Source organism: Ischnura elegans, chromosome X (assembly GCF_921293095.1).
Source record: "Ischnura elegans chromosome X, ioIscEleg1.1, whole genome shotgun sequence".
Classification (NCBI taxonomy): Eukaryota; Metazoa; Arthropoda; class Insecta; order Odonata; family Coenagrionidae; genus Ischnura; species Ischnura elegans.
The window spans coordinates 49,892,393-49,912,051 of NC_060259.1; the positions used below are offsets into that span (position 1 = coordinate 49,892,393).

At 36.6% G+C, this 19,659-nt stretch overlaps 1 protein-coding gene across 1 annotated transcript in view; it reads right to left on the reverse strand.

Annotated features, from left to right (window-relative positions):
* Positions 1-5,880: 5,880 nt before the first annotated feature.
* Positions 5,881-19,659, reverse strand: part of LOC124171099 (aquaporin-11) — a 30,300-nt gene continuing 16,521 nt past the window's right edge. Inside the window, exons 3-6 of the mRNA XM_046550242.1 lie at positions 11,815-12,007; positions 9,363-9,444; positions 7,577-7,715; positions 5,881-6,541 (exon numbers count right to left, since the gene is read on the reverse strand). Coding sequence (XP_046406198.1) covers positions 6,342-6,541; positions 7,577-7,715; positions 9,363-9,444; positions 11,815-12,007 — 614 coding nt within the window. The 3' untranslated portion in view covers positions 5,881-6,341. The remainder of the gene's footprint in view (positions 6,542-7,576; positions 7,716-9,362; positions 9,445-11,814; positions 12,008-19,659) is intronic.

The window sequence follows — 19,659 nt, forward strand, 5'->3', positions numbered from 1 at the left end:
CAACTCTTCTCTCGTATTCTATTCTGCTTGTGCACTGATAATATTCAAGGCCTGAATCTCAGGAGTCTATCATATTGAGAATGGTCATACACCCATGTCTCGTATAGCGCAAGGGATGTGTTCCTTGGGGTCTTTGCGCTATACGAATTTGCGTTATACGAGAGCGTTTTAACATAGGGAAGATAGGGATGCGTTCCTGGTAGCATAGGTCTTGGGTATTGAATTTCCTCTAAAACATCTATATTCCCATAAAAAGCCTTAGAAAACATTATTTCTATAAATATTTATAGTTTAAAACATCTTTAAAGATAGTATTCACGCATTCAAAGACTTTTATTCACGTTAAAAAAATTCTTACGTGCTTTCGAAATTCCGTCCTGTCGTGCGGGTGGGCTAACATCTGCTATCTCAGGGGATCGTAATGCGTTGCCGGCAGTTGATGATTTTTCAAACTAGTCTAAAAACAACTATTGTGTCACCCAGGCCCTTTTGTCGCTCATCGAAATGACAGGAAAATGCTACTTTAAATGCCATTTCATAGCTAGCGGAGTTTATGAATGATAAATCATTTTAATTTGAAGTCCTCCGAGTCATTAGCTGCTACGTGAAACAGTCTTTAAATGCCTTGAAACCTGACCCAGGTTTTCCTTCCCTGAAAATGAATGAACGAGAATGCATTCTTTTCCAAAAGAATATCGTCTCGTCAACACTAAAAACTAGTTGAGGGGGAAAGGAGCCACTTTCAATAACAGCTTGGAGTTCATCAGAAAATGTTGTGGTGGCTGCGCTATCAACACTTGCAGATTCACCTGATATCGCCGCACTGAAAATACCTGCTTGCCGTTTAAATTCTGGAACCAACCGGAGCTTTCACTTAATGTCTCGGAGCGATTACCACTCTCGTCTTTTTGTACTGATTCACCATGAACTTTCCGTATGTGTAGACCGCTTGGTTGAAGTTGGTGCGGCTGAGGTCACTGATATTTTAGCTTCGTCTTTATTCAGAATAAGGCATCGCGAGTTTAAACTTCCGCGCAATATCGCTTTGACGCTCTCCATTTTCAAAGCAATTGACCTCTCTCAAGTCCTCTTCTAGGTTAATGGTTTTTCTTGATAAATTCTTGATTTTTCTACACGCATTCCTATTTTTTGCCATATTCTCTTGGTTTTTACCCTGTATGGCTCTATCTAAATCACCTTCTTCTGCTGAACTGTATTCCTGAGACGCAGAAGGGCTATGACTGCGGGGAGGGAACGAAGCCATTGTGTTTAAGACTCTATAGCGGACCCTTTTATGTGTTGATGCTATTCATGCGCAACTCTGTCACCGCTCCATTTCTCCCCCGTGAATACCGATGACCTTGAAGGCTTTAGCGTACTCTCTCTACCTGGAAGGCAATCGCCCGGTAACCTACGACGGCAAAAATACGTCTCAAACCGTATTGCTGAAAAAAAAACTCTAGACCCAATGACGAGTAATACTTTTGGCAATTGCGCAGCAATGAATTTCGATTAATATATAAACAAAAAAGAAGATTTGAGGCAAGAAATAATATTAATATGCGTTAATTGATAGAAATTTCGTGTGTACGTAGCGCAAGTTCACGTTTTATCACGAGAGCGTTTAAGATTTTTGATTAGGCTACACTGCGTTGCAATGTTTCCCCGAGGAACGAATTTGCGCTATATCGAAATTGCGCTAATCGAAATTGCGCTATACGAGACATGGGTGTATTTCCCTTACTACAATTTAGACAGGTCTATCTGAGCATCCCTCTTCTATTGCATGGTCCAGATGTATCAGGAGGTAACTCTTAGCATCCTCATTTACCTCAACCTTGCCAAGATTGACCACATCAAGTATCTCCACCTCATCAAATGATTTCTATCGTAATCCATCAGCCAGTTATCTTGAGCTAGAGAAAGAGCTTCTTAAATATGCCTCCAGTTACACTTCTCCTCCACATTGTCATTACACTCGACCCTCTTGACACATGTCCTTATTGGAAAGACCTCATTAAATTGAATATCCACGGGCAATCAACCCTCAAACACATGTGTGTGTGTGTGTGTGATTTTAAGGATCTCTTAGAGAACAATTAGATTGACACAGGTGTGATATTCTTCTAAACTGATTGAGTCCCTCTTCTCAAAAAGGTTTCGTGTATTCCAGAACATACTTCTAAGCCATTGACACAAAATCATATTCAAACATCCCTACATACTTGCAAAATGTGTCTCCATCAACCTTGGAAATTTGATGTTGGCAACTGGATAGTATTTGAAGAGTTTAAAGTTGAATTCTATCCTACATAAAAACCTTCAATGATGATCATTACACCAAACTTGAAAGTAGTATCTCAAATAGAAATCCTATCCTGTGGTTGTATCTCACAATATTTTTAAGGTAGGTTTTTTGATGGAAATAAATAACTTTTGGTTAATTTTGTGAATCAGTCGCACTTGTCTGCTATTTTAAAACTCAAATGCTGGTGGTATTTTTGAGCAATTATTTTCAGTTGGAGGTGTCTTTTTATATGATTAAATAGATGTATTTTTTGTGTTTGTGCATAACATTTGTCTTTGGGCAGCAATAGCTACTCAAATAATGAATAATAGTATGATTACTACTTTATTTCAATAGATTTACTGAGAGTGGATGTATGTAGTATGTAGATGTATCACACATTATATGAGTCTGGGTAATTAGAACATTGTCGAGGTAATCCAGGTAGACCTAAAAAGTCCTGAGGATAGTACATCAAGTTTAATCGAATGGATATTGTCGAGAATGGTACTTTTAGTATTTGACTACTGATGGCAGTTCTAGTGAATAGTTGGAATCAATATATGTATTAGAATTAGAAAAAAGGGCAACCCAAGCCAAAATTGTAAGGCTAGTTGTGCCCCAAAAGGTACTTGGTAGGGAAAATTTAAAAAGGCATGCCAAATGCAATGAAAGCCATGGTGAAAATTGCAACTGCATCCATGTCCAAGAAGCTCCTTCTACAGCTCAATACAACCAGCTGATCAGAGTTATAGGACTCATTTAATGAGGGGAGCAAAACAGAAACCACCAAACACATCTGCAGCAAAAATAGAAGTAGGATGCTCAGATAGAGCTATTTCAACCAAAGTAAATATAGGAAATGATCATTCTCAATGAGATTCACCCCTTGAGATTTGGACCTTGAATGTTGTCATGGCCCAAGTAGAGTGGAATATGAAAGAAGAGTTGGTTGGGGAGAAGGTTTGTATGATTTGAACACATTGTTTGTGGAATTAAATGGGACATCAGTGTTAGAGTTGACTTATATGTTGCTCATGCAAGAGTTCTGCTATGGCAACATCACTTTATCCAAGGCTTCAATAAAATTATCCATCTATACAGGATTATGTAACCCCATGTGTTATTTAAATTCATGTGAATTTCTTGTGAAGTTACTTATGAAGTAAAATAAATACCCTAATTTTACCTGGTACATTCTTAATTTTTGAATTTGCTGTTTCAATTATTCCGCACCATATTTTTTAGAGATATTAATTTCAATAGTGCAACAAGAAAAAGTTAAAAGTATCAACGTGGAATCTAAATCACCAAATAAACGGTCTAGTTTCACATGTAGGACTAAATGTTTTTCATTTCTCCGATTGAATTATTCCCACACTAGTTTTACTAAGGATAATGAATACCCTGTGTTCACCACATTAATTCTAAAACTTTCATTTCATACAAAGAATTAATAAATACTACTCTAAATTAGTTGGAGATATAAATTTAAATTTTTATGGGAATGATTTGTTGATTGACATAGGGAGAATAGGAGTCAGTGAGGATGCAGAAGAGAGAAACAATTGGAGGCAGACAGTTGGCGAATTTAAATACCATTTAGGGTATAAATAGCCACGGGAGACGGTAAGTATGAAAATGATTTGGGATGCATAATGTTTTCTATTGAATGAGGATAAATTACATAGTTTAACCACATGTTATGTAAAAGTTTCAGTTCACCATTTGAAATATCCCCACCCTATATTTGGTGGAGAACTCAACTTTTTGTCCAGTTGTAAAATAGAACTTCAAAGTGTAGAAAGATATGTGTCTAAAGTAAAATCAATACACCCGTTTCAATTGCATTGTAATGGGTGATCTCAGATTTTACCAATTCAACCTATGTCACACATGCAGAAACCGATTCCCAAGTTTTGATGCAAAACAATTCGATCTGGGACAAGAGGCAAAATTTCAGACCGATCGAGGAAAACGGCATTGCTACTCAACAGTAGTTGCTGAAAATGCATTCTCATTCCTTACTACTGCCAATACCTACCCCAAGATCCTTTCAAGAGTAAAGCATCCTAAAACAAAAGCAAAGCATCTCAGGCCTTGGTGCTAAAAAATCTAGAAAACGAGGTCAATACAGATGATGAATAAAAGGTAAGAGTAAGATCCCAATGAATTAGTCATAAAGCACCCAGTAGTTTCGCCAAAAAATATTAGCCACCCAATATGCTATCAATGCAAAAGGGGAAACCAGCTTAGTTCACACCTTGGTGGAAAGCTTTGATGAAGATGATCATAATTTCCAGTTCATGGATTCACAAATAATATGTTTCACATTATGGTAAGTAATATAGGTACACATGATTTAAATTGTAATTGTAAATTCAATGCTTTGTAAATCAATCTGATGGCACCATTTTGCATCATTAAATGAAGAAGCTGCAAGGCTGGAGCAAGGAAGTTTTTTCAGAGAGAGGGAATACGGATATTTTGGGGTGGGAGGAGTTCCTTTGAGGGGGTTCAGCTAGGGATAGGAGAGTCAAAGTTGACTTCATACTCCAAAAGTTGACTTTTTTGATGTTGACTTCTCATTTTCAAAGGTGATCACAAGTCGACTTTAGTCATTGACATTTGACTTCAATGCAACCACAAGTTAAATTTTTTACATGAATAGGGTAGATTCCTTCATCAAAGAAAACAAAAGGCAATGATTGCCATTCTTTACCCACCATTAGCGTATTCATAATATACAAATTATTTGGTTTTAGAAATACCAGTTTAGACGAATGGGAATGGTCAATTTTATCCTCATTTGAAAAAGGCCAGATTGGCGCCCATGCGATGCCACTCCACGTGACGTCACAGGGACCTAGTTTCTATATGAGTAGATAGGAGGAATGTCTGAGATTACCAATGCATGCATGATGCACAGAGCTCAGGTAAACATGTCTTAATAATCACCTATTAAAACTGACTAAGGCCAGAAAGTTTTCTTCGATCGATAAGGTATAAATAATCCTTATTTAAGCCAAGCGCTACCAGCTAGCAGGGTACTCGGCTACCTGCTAGCATCCTGCGTCGTATCAGCGCTCAAGCCTTGCCCCAAGGTCACCTCACTTGCGGCAGCGGGAACCAGAACGACGTCACACGGAGTTTTCCCAGCATTCATACTTAGCCGTCGCGTTTTCGTTTGCTTGAAAATGTTCACTTTTCATTTAATCGCGAAAAATAGATATCGTCATTTAAAAATCTAAAAGCGTAGGAAAGCCTTTATCAATTCACATTACTTTGTTTCAAATAACTTGAAGAAATATAATTAACAAGGATAAAATTTGCAAATACTTTAGAGACTACGAGAGGATAGAAATAAGTAAAAACCATCATCTTCATCAACGTAATAAATCAAAAATGTGCACTTTTTGAATGAGGTTCAGCAATCACAAATTAGGGCTTCTTATACATTTTTAAACACCCATCGCTAAACAGATGAAAAGATGCAACCATTGCAGCCACGTATGATGGAGAAATTCCATTCATAACTTTCCATTACTTCATTTACACTATAAATGGAAAAACTCAGAAAAACTTTTCATTCCTGGTTTTCTTACAAACAGTTTATTAACCATAAATTTACTTCAAAACAATCAACAAGGAATTCAATCTTTAACAAAATACTCCAATCTCATCTTATAGCTCCAAAGATGGCTACAAAATGAATAGAAGGGAATCACATGGTAACAGTTTTTATGCGCTAGATGTGTGTATAAGAGTACTTCCAGAAAATATCCAGTTGGTGGCAGTGAAAATTAGGAGCTTATGAAGCTAATTAAATGGTACATTTGTGCATTTTTGCCTCAAAGGTTCCAGTTTTTCCTTCAAAATACCTAGCGTGGACCCTCAATGGGGATATAATTACACCTGAACTCACCCATCATCAAAGATGTATCTTAAAGATATTACTTTGTAGCACTTTGAGGTTGAACAGGCAGCATAATTGGTTTCCATTGGACATTTTAGCAGAATAATCAGGCACTTTAAAAGAAACCACCCAGCAGTATTACTCAGGTTTCTTCTTCTCTTCTCCGACTATCATTCTTTGGACTCTCGGGTGTTTGTATACCATCACAGAGAGGAGTGCTCCTGAGCATGCCCCAATCCAATAAACCACAAGATGCTCCACAGCGGTGTTTCCCTTGCAGCCAAACTTCAAAGACGTCGCCAGCACTGGGTTAAAGTAACCTCCAGAATAGTTGAATGCTGCAGGAAAAAAATGGATGTCACATCTATAATTCACATCATAGAGCTCATTCCTAAAAGCTAAAAGAACTCACAGACTTCTACAACATAATACTTTATACATTCAGAATCTTCACATTACTCTATACATTGAGAAAGATAATGCCTTATTTAAGAATACCGGGACTAGCCACGGTGATAACTTTTACGGAGTCACCCGCAATGCACAAATAGTGCGAAAAATCCACAGGAAAAATCATTCGCCTTGACCGGGATTCGAACCCGGATCCCTCGATTTCTGGCCGAGTGCTTTAGCCAGTTAAGCTACCGAGGCATCATTCTCATCTGCGGAATCGAGGGATCCGGGTTCGAATACCGATCAAGGTGAATGATTTTTCCTCTGTGGATTTTTTGCACTATAGATAATGCCATTAGCACCTATTGCAGGCTAAAGACAACAGATTTTCCTGCACAACTGAACCAATGTTGGCTATAGCTGACAAAGGAGATAAGAAGTGACCGTCTCCCAAACCATAAACTCTGGCATGCAGCTTCTCCTCACTACCCAGCTTAATGAGGGATCAGGTTCCCATATTTGGGACATCTATTTGATCCTTAAACTCATTTTCCATGACTCCAGCAAAATAGATTTGCGGTAAAATGATACATAATATTGCCAATGTTTTTCATGAAAAAATAGTCCTCATGTGCATGAAAATATAAATCCTGGAATAAATAAATTTGATTTAAACCTTGTCCATAATCAAATCCATAATTCAATCAAAATTTTACTGGTAAAAACTGAGGTCTATCATAGAACTCAACACAACAGAATAGTACTTGTGTCCAGAGTTTTACAACTGTGGTTGTAAATTTTTTTCTTTAGAGTAACCTTCAACTTATTTCTTCCTTTTCATGAGTAGCCACATTTAATTATTTTGCTACAAAATTAGGACTAAAATTTTGGTTGTCGAAGGAAAATATTCGTGTGGCTTATCATTGCGCTACCAAGTGCGTCCACCGGATTGCAGACAGTGTTAGAGTTAGTATAATTACCCGCAACGACAAGAGAAGTTCCAATAAATGCATCCAAGGCTGTAGAAAAGCTTGGCTGAAGATCACCCAGAGCTCTTGAGCACACCCGACACAGGCAAGTGGCAGTTGCTTCAATCAGCGCTCCAACAAACATTGTCACCTGAGAGACCATACAATCATATAATTTCCATCCACTGTGGCATTTACATAATCACAATACTCTGGCTTCACCAAATGGAATGCTTTAATTTCACTTGTGATGAAAACCCACGGAGTGACCGCAGTATTTAAGTCTTATACATAATTACTTTATTTTGCTAAGTTAAAATTAATTTTCCAGGAACATTTTTCAGGCATGTAAAATTCTTTATACACTCAGGATGTAAGAATAATTTCATAAGAAATGACTACATAACACAATGCTTAAATATTTCTCTCACTTAGCACAAAAATCAATTAGAATGGTTTAGGTTAAAAGAGGGGGAAAAAAACGATTTTTTTCATATGGTTACCAAAGACATCACAAATGATAAAATTCAGACAATTAGTCTAGGTTTTCAAAGCCACAGATTTAAACCTTTCTAGGTTACTCAATCATGGTTTCATGCTAGGATACTGCATCACTCCTGCTCCAACAATATTTTCACATGATATATTACTCATTTAAAACATCTCTGTTTGGGTTAGCAGCATGCTCTAAATCATCAGTTCCTTCATAATGGAGAAATGCCACCATGCTAAAACTAATACAAGTCATTTAATGCACTTAGCATTTCATAAATGCAGAAATATTCCTGTAATTTTTATTCACCTGGAAAAAAACAAATAAAAAGGATGGTAATGGCTGAGGTGATTGAGGATGATATGATGTTTCCTTGCCATGTGGCCTTTCTGGAGGCCACTCTGCTTCTCCACAGAGTCAAAAACATAATATCTTCCAACATGTCAATTTTGGACTCCTAATTTAATTAAATATGTAGTCTGCAGAGATGAAGCATTTCCTATACATATTTACCACACTGAAAACAGCACATTTAAGGCCTTTATATCACAAGAATCCTACAAACAACAACAGAGAACAAACACAAACACCCATGCCTTGGAGAAGGACAACTTAGATAGGCAGGAGTTGAACCCACGACCTTCCGTTTGATAGGTGAGGACTTTATCCAGCCACTATCGAGGCTTTATTTCGTGGCCAGAAGCAGGACCACGCTAAGCCTGAATCACGAGATCATTTTTTCCGTTCCGTGCAAGCAATTACTCCAGTGATTGCTCCAATGATGGTGGAAAAATGACCGACCCTTTCACACGATCATTTTCTGTAATGGCTCCAAGGACGGGAATCCCATCCCTTTTTCCATCAATCGACACGTCCCTTTCTCAGTAACTGAAACCATTGCTGGCAGTCTTTCAGCCAATCAGAATGTATAGCCACTAACAGCTATTGCAACACCATGTTTGGCATTTAATGGAATGACAGATGAAAACAAAGAATGTGATGGAAAAAGGGATGGCAGATAAACCATGTAATTCAAGAAATTATAGGTTGAATGATAGCTTTTAAAGTCTCTGAAAAGCTATCGCTATAGCTAATACTCTCAGGGATGGAAAATGACCTTGTGATTCAGGCTTAACCTTCACAAATGTTCCAATGGGGTACAAAAAGGAAAGATAATTTTAAAAGGCTATTTGGATCATTTGAAGGTTGTTTATCTAAATAAGAACAAGAATCTGATATCAAACAAAGAACAAACAATGACTTAAATTTAGCTTATAAAAATAAATTATGACGCTAGGCAGTTACCTGAAGATCTGCAGTGCAGTCTTCCTCAGCTCTTCCAACATGTGTATCAGCCAACTCAAGTCTCCAAAGAAATTGAATGAAGCTGAAAATAATATGAATAACATGAAATAATGCAAAACAAATTTAATAATACCTAAATAACATGAAAACATGTTAAAAAATTTATTTCAAGCTTCTTAAACTAGTATTGTGGTGATGTGAGACCACATTTTTTTTATATTCAAAACTCAATTCCGAGGATTCAATTGGAATTATTGTTTACAGCAAAGATAACAATCCCATCCAGTTCATTATGATGACATAAGCAAGTTTCAACTTCCATAGGCATTTCCAAGGCCTGCCAGAATCTACGAGTCTCCCACAAGACTACCTGAATTGGTATTTTACTGAACTAGAAGGTAGCCAAAAGTATTTTCCTTTCCACGGCATACAATGCTTAAAAATCATATAATGTAAAACTAATTTTACAGTATTTAAAGCTGAAATTTCTATGAATATATTTTAAAATTATTCATAGATTGGTTTATTCCCATTAATTTCCATGCAACTTAAATCGAGCAGAGAAAAAGTAGAAGACATAAATTACAAAAAGGTATTCACAATTAGACTTGAAAGATCACATAAACGAACTATGTATTTCAAAGCCTCCCAGCATCTATGAGCCTGCCATAATAAAAAACCTGAATTGGTCACTGTCATTCATTAGAGGATGGCCCAAGGTATTTTCCCTTTGAGAGGCTTCACTGTGTGGTGGGTAAATTTTGACCATGCACACAGCCACCTGGCAATCAAATGCAGGTGGCCACAGATTGCGAATGATACATTGAACTTTTAATGAAATATGCATGGATTTTTTTGATAATTTTGATATTTTGTGTAAACTGCCACACCTTGACCTCAGCCTGGGCAAATTCATATCCGTCCCAACCCAGATATGAAAAAATACAGAAAGATGGTTAAGTACTATCATGGTTCTTTTTCCATGGATCTCTAACCTCAGCAATGACTTCACACAGGAGATGTTACACCAACCAAGGAAAGTGAAGAAGGTAGACAAAACAGAACAGCTGGGCATCAGATGATTCATGAATAAATACCTAAATATTGCTTGACAATATCCTTTTTGAAAAACTCTCTCCCTTCTAGAACTTGCTCCATCCAGTGCAGGTGGATGGACAGTCATGGCCCTTTCATCCCAAATCACAAACAAAGGCACGGCCTTTCTACTCCTTCCTCTTTCACTCCAGGGTTTTTACCTCTCCCGATTACCTCCACTCAAGTCCCGTAATGATATCGATTCACAGACAAAATGTTATAAACCTTCGTACACGAGGAGGTCAAAAATGCATCAAAAAGTGTACGTCATAGTATGTATGATATTTTCATACCAAAAGATAAATATTTGGAAGAAAATTAAGTCTCTTTCATACGTGAAATTACATTTCCACAAAATTGAGCCTCATGCTACTTATTGTAAGAGCATCACTGCACTGAGGACAGTCACTTGATTGGCAATATTTCCACGTTTCTTGGCCGTAAATTTCCTTACATCAAAGCATCATGCTTTTCCTAACACTCAACAAAAATGTGTGAAATTCCCACACCTTTGGCTTAGCTATAGGTGAGCTCTACATTAGTCAAGAAAAATTCACCAATTTGCACCATAACAGTAATAAAAATATTGAATTTACTGCTAAATTCCAAGGGGAGTTCATATATTGTAACTGTTTTGAGATATGAACATAAAGTGAGTAAATTACATATATACTAGTTATAGACTGAAAAAAGTTTCAATCTGGATTTGATTTCAATGCCCTTCCCAATACATAACTAGTATGTCACTGTCTTATAACAGAAGCCATCCACTGGAAAACCAGTTAATAGGATACTTATCCAATATAATAGAACACAATAGAAAATCTAATTTGAATGCTCCACTACTTACATGAAAAACTGAGAGAATGAGCTCTATAACGTTAATTTATAGTCATCTAAATTTTGGCAGCGTCTCCCTAAACTTAACAATAACTAACTACATATGTGCTTCAACCCAAAAGTTAGTTAGAATAGGTTAAGATAGAATGTATTTCGCATATACAGGGTGGGGAATAGCTTGCTTATCCTAGGATTTGAGATGCAAACCCATTTGTTGGCAATAAAACACAACTAAACAAGCATAGACCATATTTTCAGCTCATACAGCCACTTTTAGAGTAAATAACGCTTAAGAATCTCCACCATACTGAATCAAAGGTCATAAGAGGGCAGGGATTGCATGGCCAAAAAAGGGGCTTGAACAATGGTTGGATAAAAGAAGATATATTTTAGCGTGGAATGTCATAAGGTATGAAAATGGTAGGGTGGCCACACCTGTAAGAGGATTACAGCAGTAAAAAGAGATTTCATGCATTCTCATGTGAGGATATTCACTGTAGGAAGACCTTTTACATACCGGAATACAGAAATTCCTCCAACTAGTTGGGCAATCGCCTTGAGCAAAGCAGTTCTCATGTCCGTGTCTCCAGTGAGTACATCTTCCAGGTGATTGTAGGGACATGCAGTAGCATTTCCCCAACAGTTTGACCACCATATTGTCAAGAGGAATAGAAGTACTGCATACGCAAACACACCATAGTTGTCAGCCACTGAGAGAGTGCAAAGACAAAAATTACCAATAAAACATCATCATGACAAAAGTGCAAATATATACTGCTGCGCTTGCATGTTAAATATTTGGATTTGAAAAATAGTTTTTCCCAGGAACAGGTCCTCTAGAAACAAACATCTCTTTTGCACACCACAACAATTAAATTAATAGAATAGGTCCTCCCTCAACATTTCAACGAAAGTTTAGTTTGGATTTGTGGAGAAGAGCTTACACCAGCCCTTGTCAAATAGGTATCAGTGATGTCAATTTTAACTTTCTCAATTCAGCTAAGAAAAATATAAATAAATTCTCATGGTAAATAAATTCCCCATAATCTTTAAACATCTCATTGACATTGGATGAATAAATTGGGGTTTTGCCACTTTTTTATGGTGCTGGCAGTCTTTCCATGGCACATTGAGTCATAACTCTCTTCCACACATTGCTGATGGGAGAGTCATTATATCTGAGAAAGTAATTCACTTTATGGATTTCTATGACTTCCCTGATTTGTCTTCGGTAGGTAGTAACTAGCATTTAGGAGAAATGCTTGGATGCAATTTTTGCCTTTTCAAAATCAATTTTGTACATCCTGCCAGCCACTTCTTCTCGGTGTACAGTGTAACTTCCTTCTGTTTCAAGTTCCTTTGATTTTTCCCTAATATAACAGACTTATTAACAAGTTGTACTTTTCTCTGTCTCCTAGGGTCCGCTCTAACATCGATGTTGTACCTGCAAGGTTCTATACATCCTGTCACATTTCAGTTTATACAGAATATGCTTAATGATTTCTTTTCAGAGGAATACTGAGTAGTATTTCCATGGTTCATCAGTGATTTTATCCTCTATTTTAGCAATGAACTCTTGAGTATGAATAGTTAATCACCTTGCCAAATCCAATGAAGTTATACATATCAAATACCTGAGTAAACATTGCTTTTTGTTTTTACAGCTGATTCTGCTTCTGTTTTTAAGGTTCCAAGAATTATTCTGTGATCACTAATACTGTTGAGAATATCTGTGTTTTATCAACTTAGGATGGCTTACTAATATTTTATTTCCTCTTATAGGCTTGTTGACTACTTGAGCGAGTAAGTGACTTGAAAATTTATTCAGTAAGATCTTGCTGATTTCCCAATTCCTTGAATTTGATCTCACAGTGTAAGAATACCAATTTACAGATGAGAGATTAAAATCTTCACCTTTACATGAACATGCTCAAAGCAACATTTAAATTACAGAAAGAAATAATAATGACTTTGGAATCAAGTAATTTCTGAGATGCTTCTAATCCAATGTTTGAGTCTTAAAAGATAGCCACGCATTTTTAAGTTTTAGGAATATTTTATTCGGAAAGTCCAAACATACCTCACTTTGAAGGCAATGCCAATGCATATTAGAAAATTAATCAATGTCATAAGCCCAAATGAAGGATTTTATAAGAGGTCTTTCTACTTAAGAGGGGCTTAAATATTCAATAACATGGCTAGCATACTCAAAATATTTAGATATCCCCGTTAAATTGTTTTGTGAAATGGCAAGTGATAGGCATGACATATTGCAAAGTATGCTGATGTTGTTTTTCAGTTTTTTTTCAGTTTCTGCTAATGACGTTTTTCAATTCAGATCAGTTTTTTAATAATAATATGGCAGATATCTCAGGATATAGAATCTCCGTTCATTATTCTTATTGATAGCATTAAAGAAACTAATGCGAGGATACTTATGCACGAAGTAAAAAAATTGGCTGAAATTCAGAACAAAAGTTGAAGTCGATCTAACTTTACTACCGCTGCACATTACAAGGCATATGTGTGTTCGACCACTTACTTCATCATAACGGCAAATTAATCTTTGTTTGGCGATGTTAGCATTAAAAAGCCCGATTTTTATAATTATGATATATTATCAAAACATATATTTTTTTTGATAAATACATATTAAATGCGAGTGGTGCCATTCAGAGAAAACCGTGAGATAGGTTTCCAGTTCTATCTATCCAAGCCAGGGTAAATTTGGAATGGACACATGTGTTTCCTCGCGACATGCATGCTTTTGAAGCAAATGCTGATTGACCAAGACCCATTGGGAGGAAATGCATGAACCCCAAAACGTACCGAGTCGTTCAATGAAATATTCATCCTGCACGCTTATGCAATCTTAACATACTTATAGGTACAATGGGTTGCGTACGCATTTAGGCGAATACCATGTCTCCTTATCTATCTTACCGTACTATCTTTTTACACATATATTTGAAACACGAGACAGTTTTTCAAGTTCTATCTACAAGCAGAGAAAACTTTCTTAAAAACTACTCCTGAGGTTTTCTCAGACTTTCAACAGAAATATTGTTAAATTTAAAAAAAATGTAGAAAGGGAGCCAAAGCAGAAAGCTTGGGGCACTAGTTTTAAAAAATTGTACGAAGGCAAGTTGAACAAATAACAATGACAAAAGGAAAGGCTGGTCATTTTTTTCCCAAAACTATTTTCCCTACGATTTTTTAAATACTATCAAATACGAAAAGGAAAAAAATGGCATACCTTAAATAAAGCTTTCGCCGAGTTCCCCTCCAGCAAGAGAAAGGCCACCCACGTTGGAGTGGAATTAAAGCGATCATTTGGAGGCTACATTTTCGCGAATCTTGCTATCCGATAGATAATGGAATAGATAAAAGAGAAATATGCCCACCCAGAGTGGCTACTCAAATAAATCAGAAAATTCCCTAATTCTCCAGGCTTTTCTAACTACTTACTGTTTCATCATATGTAGTGTATGGAACATGAACATCTTTACATACAGTATGATAAATATGATCATGAGCTGTTAAAGATTAACCCCAAAATAGAATAAAATGACGAAAAAAATGAACTTCATCAGCAACGGAGCATCATCTAAACTGCACAACATTGCACATTTTCGATGAATCCTACGATGGAAGGCTAAAGATCTAGCTATAGCGATCTTAATGTCACATCTATTACCTCTATCACACCATAACGCCATACAACCAACCATCGCTTGACCTAAGCACTTCGTCTCATTATATGAGTACCCTCGATGGCCATATTTGCGCCAATCTTGCATTACGTTGGATAATAAAATAGATAATAAAGTAAATAGTACATGCGCCATACAGGGTGGTTTCCCAAATATCAAGCTGGAAATTCTTTGATGCTCCAGATTTTTCAAACTACTCCCAACCTATTCTACTCTTTCATCCAGCAGATGTCTAAAGACTTGGTTTTGCTTCCCGTTTGTCAACATGCCCACGGAATTTCTTTTTTGTTCATCACTCCAAAAACCTAATCCCTAGGACCTAGTTTTATTCACCATGGGCTATTTCCAAGAGCACAAATGTCACGAGAAGTTTTGGCTCGCGCTAGTAAGCAAGCGATAAGGGGTCAAATTGTGACTACACTCCCCTTCCTTGATTACGCTGATTCAGAAGATTCATACGCAAAAAGCAATTAGAATTAACTAACAGAAGTAAAAGGCCAGCGTGCATCCTCCACGCTTTCCAAATTCCTTGATTTGAATGTTGGCACACTGGAAAAGTCTACCTCATACGAGAATCTATACAAGTTACACATTAACGTAGTATTTTTTTTCGGATATCACTCGATTTTTATGAGACTTCAAATAGAAAATTTTCAATTCGAAAATCATTATAAACTATTAACTGATTTTTTTTAAAGGAAATAACTTTTAAAATTAACTTTAAAGGAAATTTTAAGAGATCATCTGGCATACATCTTGGCACAAGCAAAATTACTCGAGGTGCGTAAATTACCCAAGGGAAAACTAATTGCCCCGAAGGAGTTGACGATTTCCATGCGAAGGATACGAATAATTTTTTTAAACGTTTTGCTCCCTATAACTGAATACAAAGATTTTTTTTAATGTTTCCCAATCTTCACAGAGCTCACTTCACTCATCCAATGGATTTCTGATGAGCCGAATGAAACATTTGGTCCAATTAATTAAGCAATTATTACGGGAGATCGGGGTAATACCGTACGGCACACAGTGGGCTGAAATCGAAAAAGGCTGGAGAAAACCTCAAAAACTATTTTTTTGAGTGCGGAATTTGAAACTTGGCACAGTTGTTGTCAATACATTAGTGCATTTTTGACGCAAATCGTTTTTCATAGGCTACTTTTTTAAACAAATTACTTGCCCTCAAAGTTGAGAAAATTTCGCAAAAATTGCCCGCATTGAATACGTTTTGGAAACTCAGCATGTTAAAACTAATTCCACACCTTCTGTAGTAATTCAATAGCATCAACAATTTTAAATATTATTATGCGATTTATTAAGGTAAATTCTTGACAACTTTCACGACTCAGTTGTATTATTTGTGGCCAATACGATACAAAATTGCGGACCCTGTTTTTCGTCGAAATGTTTTGTTCATGTAGGATTATAAAAATAGTATCACCAAGTTACCTCGAGGTATATACGTTAAAATACATCAAACGTTTTAGGGTGTCCATCCAGAGAAATCAACTACGACCGTTTGCATCAAGCAAAATAAAATCGATTTTTTTGCCGCGCGCGCAGTCCGCGGCAGCTGTTTGATGGTATAGAATGCCGTGACACGGCGTACATTACAAGGTAAGTGAAACATGTTTTTAGTGACTATATTCAAACTAAAGGTTTTGAATAGCCCATAGCCCATTTTTAACACCAAACACGAGTCCTCTATTGTCCTTATTATACGTTACGGTTTAAAATGCTGCGCCATGTCGTTTTGGGGCAATTCCGTACACCTTACTTGGGGCAACACCGTGCAAGGCGCAAGGTGTGCGGTACTGCCCCGTGTTGAACGATAAATACCTCATATAATATTGTAACTTTTCTGAAGAACTTTAAAATTAAAATGTTTATGTTTTAAGAATGTTTATGTGAATTATGAAGGACCTTTGAATAGGTGAGTTGCCAATCCTTCCAAGTACAGGCGAACCTCGATAGTCCGAACACACGGTAGTCGGAACACCTCAACAATCCGAACGCCCTACATCCGTCGTGTCGTCAGTTTGTCTGTACTAATTATGGATTTTCATGTTTTGATGCCACAGTAAAACATTTAATCGTAAATAGAAAAGGATTTTTTCAATTTTTGTTTTATGTTAGCCGACTTTTATTTCAGCTAAGATCGGGGGTTTGGTATTATTTTAATTTTAATGTACGCTAATACGCCATGTTTTATTTCTCTCGATCACAAAATAAAATTTTAAATTACATTTTCCATCTTTGATTTTTCCCAAACCAGTTGGGGTAATACCGCACAGAGCGGTACTGCCCCAACTGGTTAGGGGTGCACTGTAGGCAAATCAGCCAATGAACACGTTTTCCAGCTGTCACACCCAAGTGTAGAGTACATTTTTCAAAATACTTCCGCTACTTTCAAACTGTCTCAAAATATGTAGTGTCTGGAATATGAATACCTTCATTGACGGTAAATATGATTATGAGATGCTAAATATTAACCCTAAAATGGAATAAAATGACTTACTGAATACAACGACTCTATGATTCGTATTTAGACGTATCGAAAAAATCTTCTTCACACGAGTATTGACACAAGTTACACGTTTTTCCGACACACACATTGTCTTCCACTATTAATCACAAAATTTATCAGAAAACTAAACTGTAAGTAGTGAGGCGAAGAGTCAACATTATATCCGGTCACTACGCCGCACCTCAACAAAAATTTTGGTCAAAACGGCATTTACACAAGGTTAATACTTGGTGTTTATACTTTATAAAACAATTTGTTTAAGCACTGGACAAAATTTGAAAAATATGAAGATGGAAAAAAAATTGAAAAATGTGTATCTTGCACATAACACTAAGCATGACATTCTATAAGTCACAAGGGACTGTGTCACTTGCTTATTTCTTCCCTTGCTACACTCCTCATTATTCAAAGCTCACCAAATATGTACCTTTTCAGCAATCCCCTAACATGCATACGTCCCTACAAATGCAGTTATTTTCAAACAGAATTTTACAACGTGCTCTTGAAAATGGCCAGATGAGACCGAAAGACCTTTTGATTACAATCTAATGTGAAAAAAATATGGAATACAAACCATATAACTATTGTCACCATGTCGTTACGATTAAAACAGGTAAATTTTCCGACAGTGGATTTATCTATAGATCATTCTATAGAAGCGTCTCAACATTGGTCAACACCAAAAGGTATGGAGAATACAAAAAACCCCCATGTAACACGAGGAGTCGAGGAATTTCGATAAAAATGCCACTAAAAATAATGCTTTGAAGATATTCTGAACCTTGAAATTCTAACAGCAATAGCACGTTTTAAATAACTGTTTTCCCTTAATTTTTAAGTTTCTTTTCTCAATGCAAACCATTCAGAGGGAAAAAAACTCGAAGATTAAAATCCTGGTTTTTTGCATTAAATCCGTAGAGTCCATGGGTAAAACTCTGTGACAAGGAATCGCAGCTATTGACTCCAACCGTATATAATTATCTATCTCTCAGGAGGGGGCTCAACATTTTTTTTCGTTTCGTTTTTTAGCTATGCTTTCGTCCCATATACTCTGTGAGTCAGGCTACGCTTGTCTTCTTGTAAAACTCTTCACTTTTTCCCTGTGTTCAAACCAGTCGGGAACCCACTCACTTTTTTCGAGTGCTTCGTACTAAAAGAAGTAAATTTTTACTTGGCACAAACTCAAAGAATCAGTAATTTTAAAACAATAATACATGAATTGTAGGCCATACTAAACAAATAAGGACACTTCACTAGCAAACACAAACTTATACAAGCTAGTAGCCGCATGTGAAAAGCTGTTACATGACGTTGCAATGAAGAGAAACAGCAGCAACATCAGTGTGACGCGGCCAAAAGCTAAGAAAAGCAAACCACTCAAAGGCCAAAACACTTGGGGATTAAAAACATGGATTTTGAGGACTTAGGCTACTTGGAAAGAGACAAGTCATGATTTCGATAATAAGTCATTATGGATAGGAATTTTGGTTGGTCTCACAGAAATCAGTGTGGACAGTTGCCACAACTTTCGGAGAATTCATAGGATGCATGCTGGTTAAATACAAACTTCCAGATTCACGTGCAACCCTAGAGCAAGTTTGTTGTTGACAAAATAATTATATCTGAATGAGGTTTAAACTTTCAGAATTAGAAAACTCAGAGGTCTTCATTTGAACTTTGGTTAAATCATCTGTTTCACAGTCAATTTCACCTTTTTTGTAAATTAGTACAAAAGACAGCGGGAAACACAAAAAGCTAATATTGGGAAACTCAAAAGAGAATTAAATAAATCAGTGTGGAATATAAGACTGTTAATTTTTTTCGAAGCCTCTTGGGTATTTTATCAAAACCTACTTATCTCTTTATTACTATTAATCTCATTTTTTATGTATACCACATGATGAAAGATTTGAGGCTTTACCGGTGGAGGCAGTGCACATAAATTTCTCAGGTTTTCATCCGAGTCAATGGAAGAAACAATGAAAAGTTTCAGCAGTTTATCGCCACTTCCCTTAGGAATGAGGTTCACTTTATTCTTGAAGACTAGTGAAGTAAGATGCCGCAACATGACGGAGATAACTCCACTAGCCGGGATGGAAATCCGATAATTTAATTTGCACAT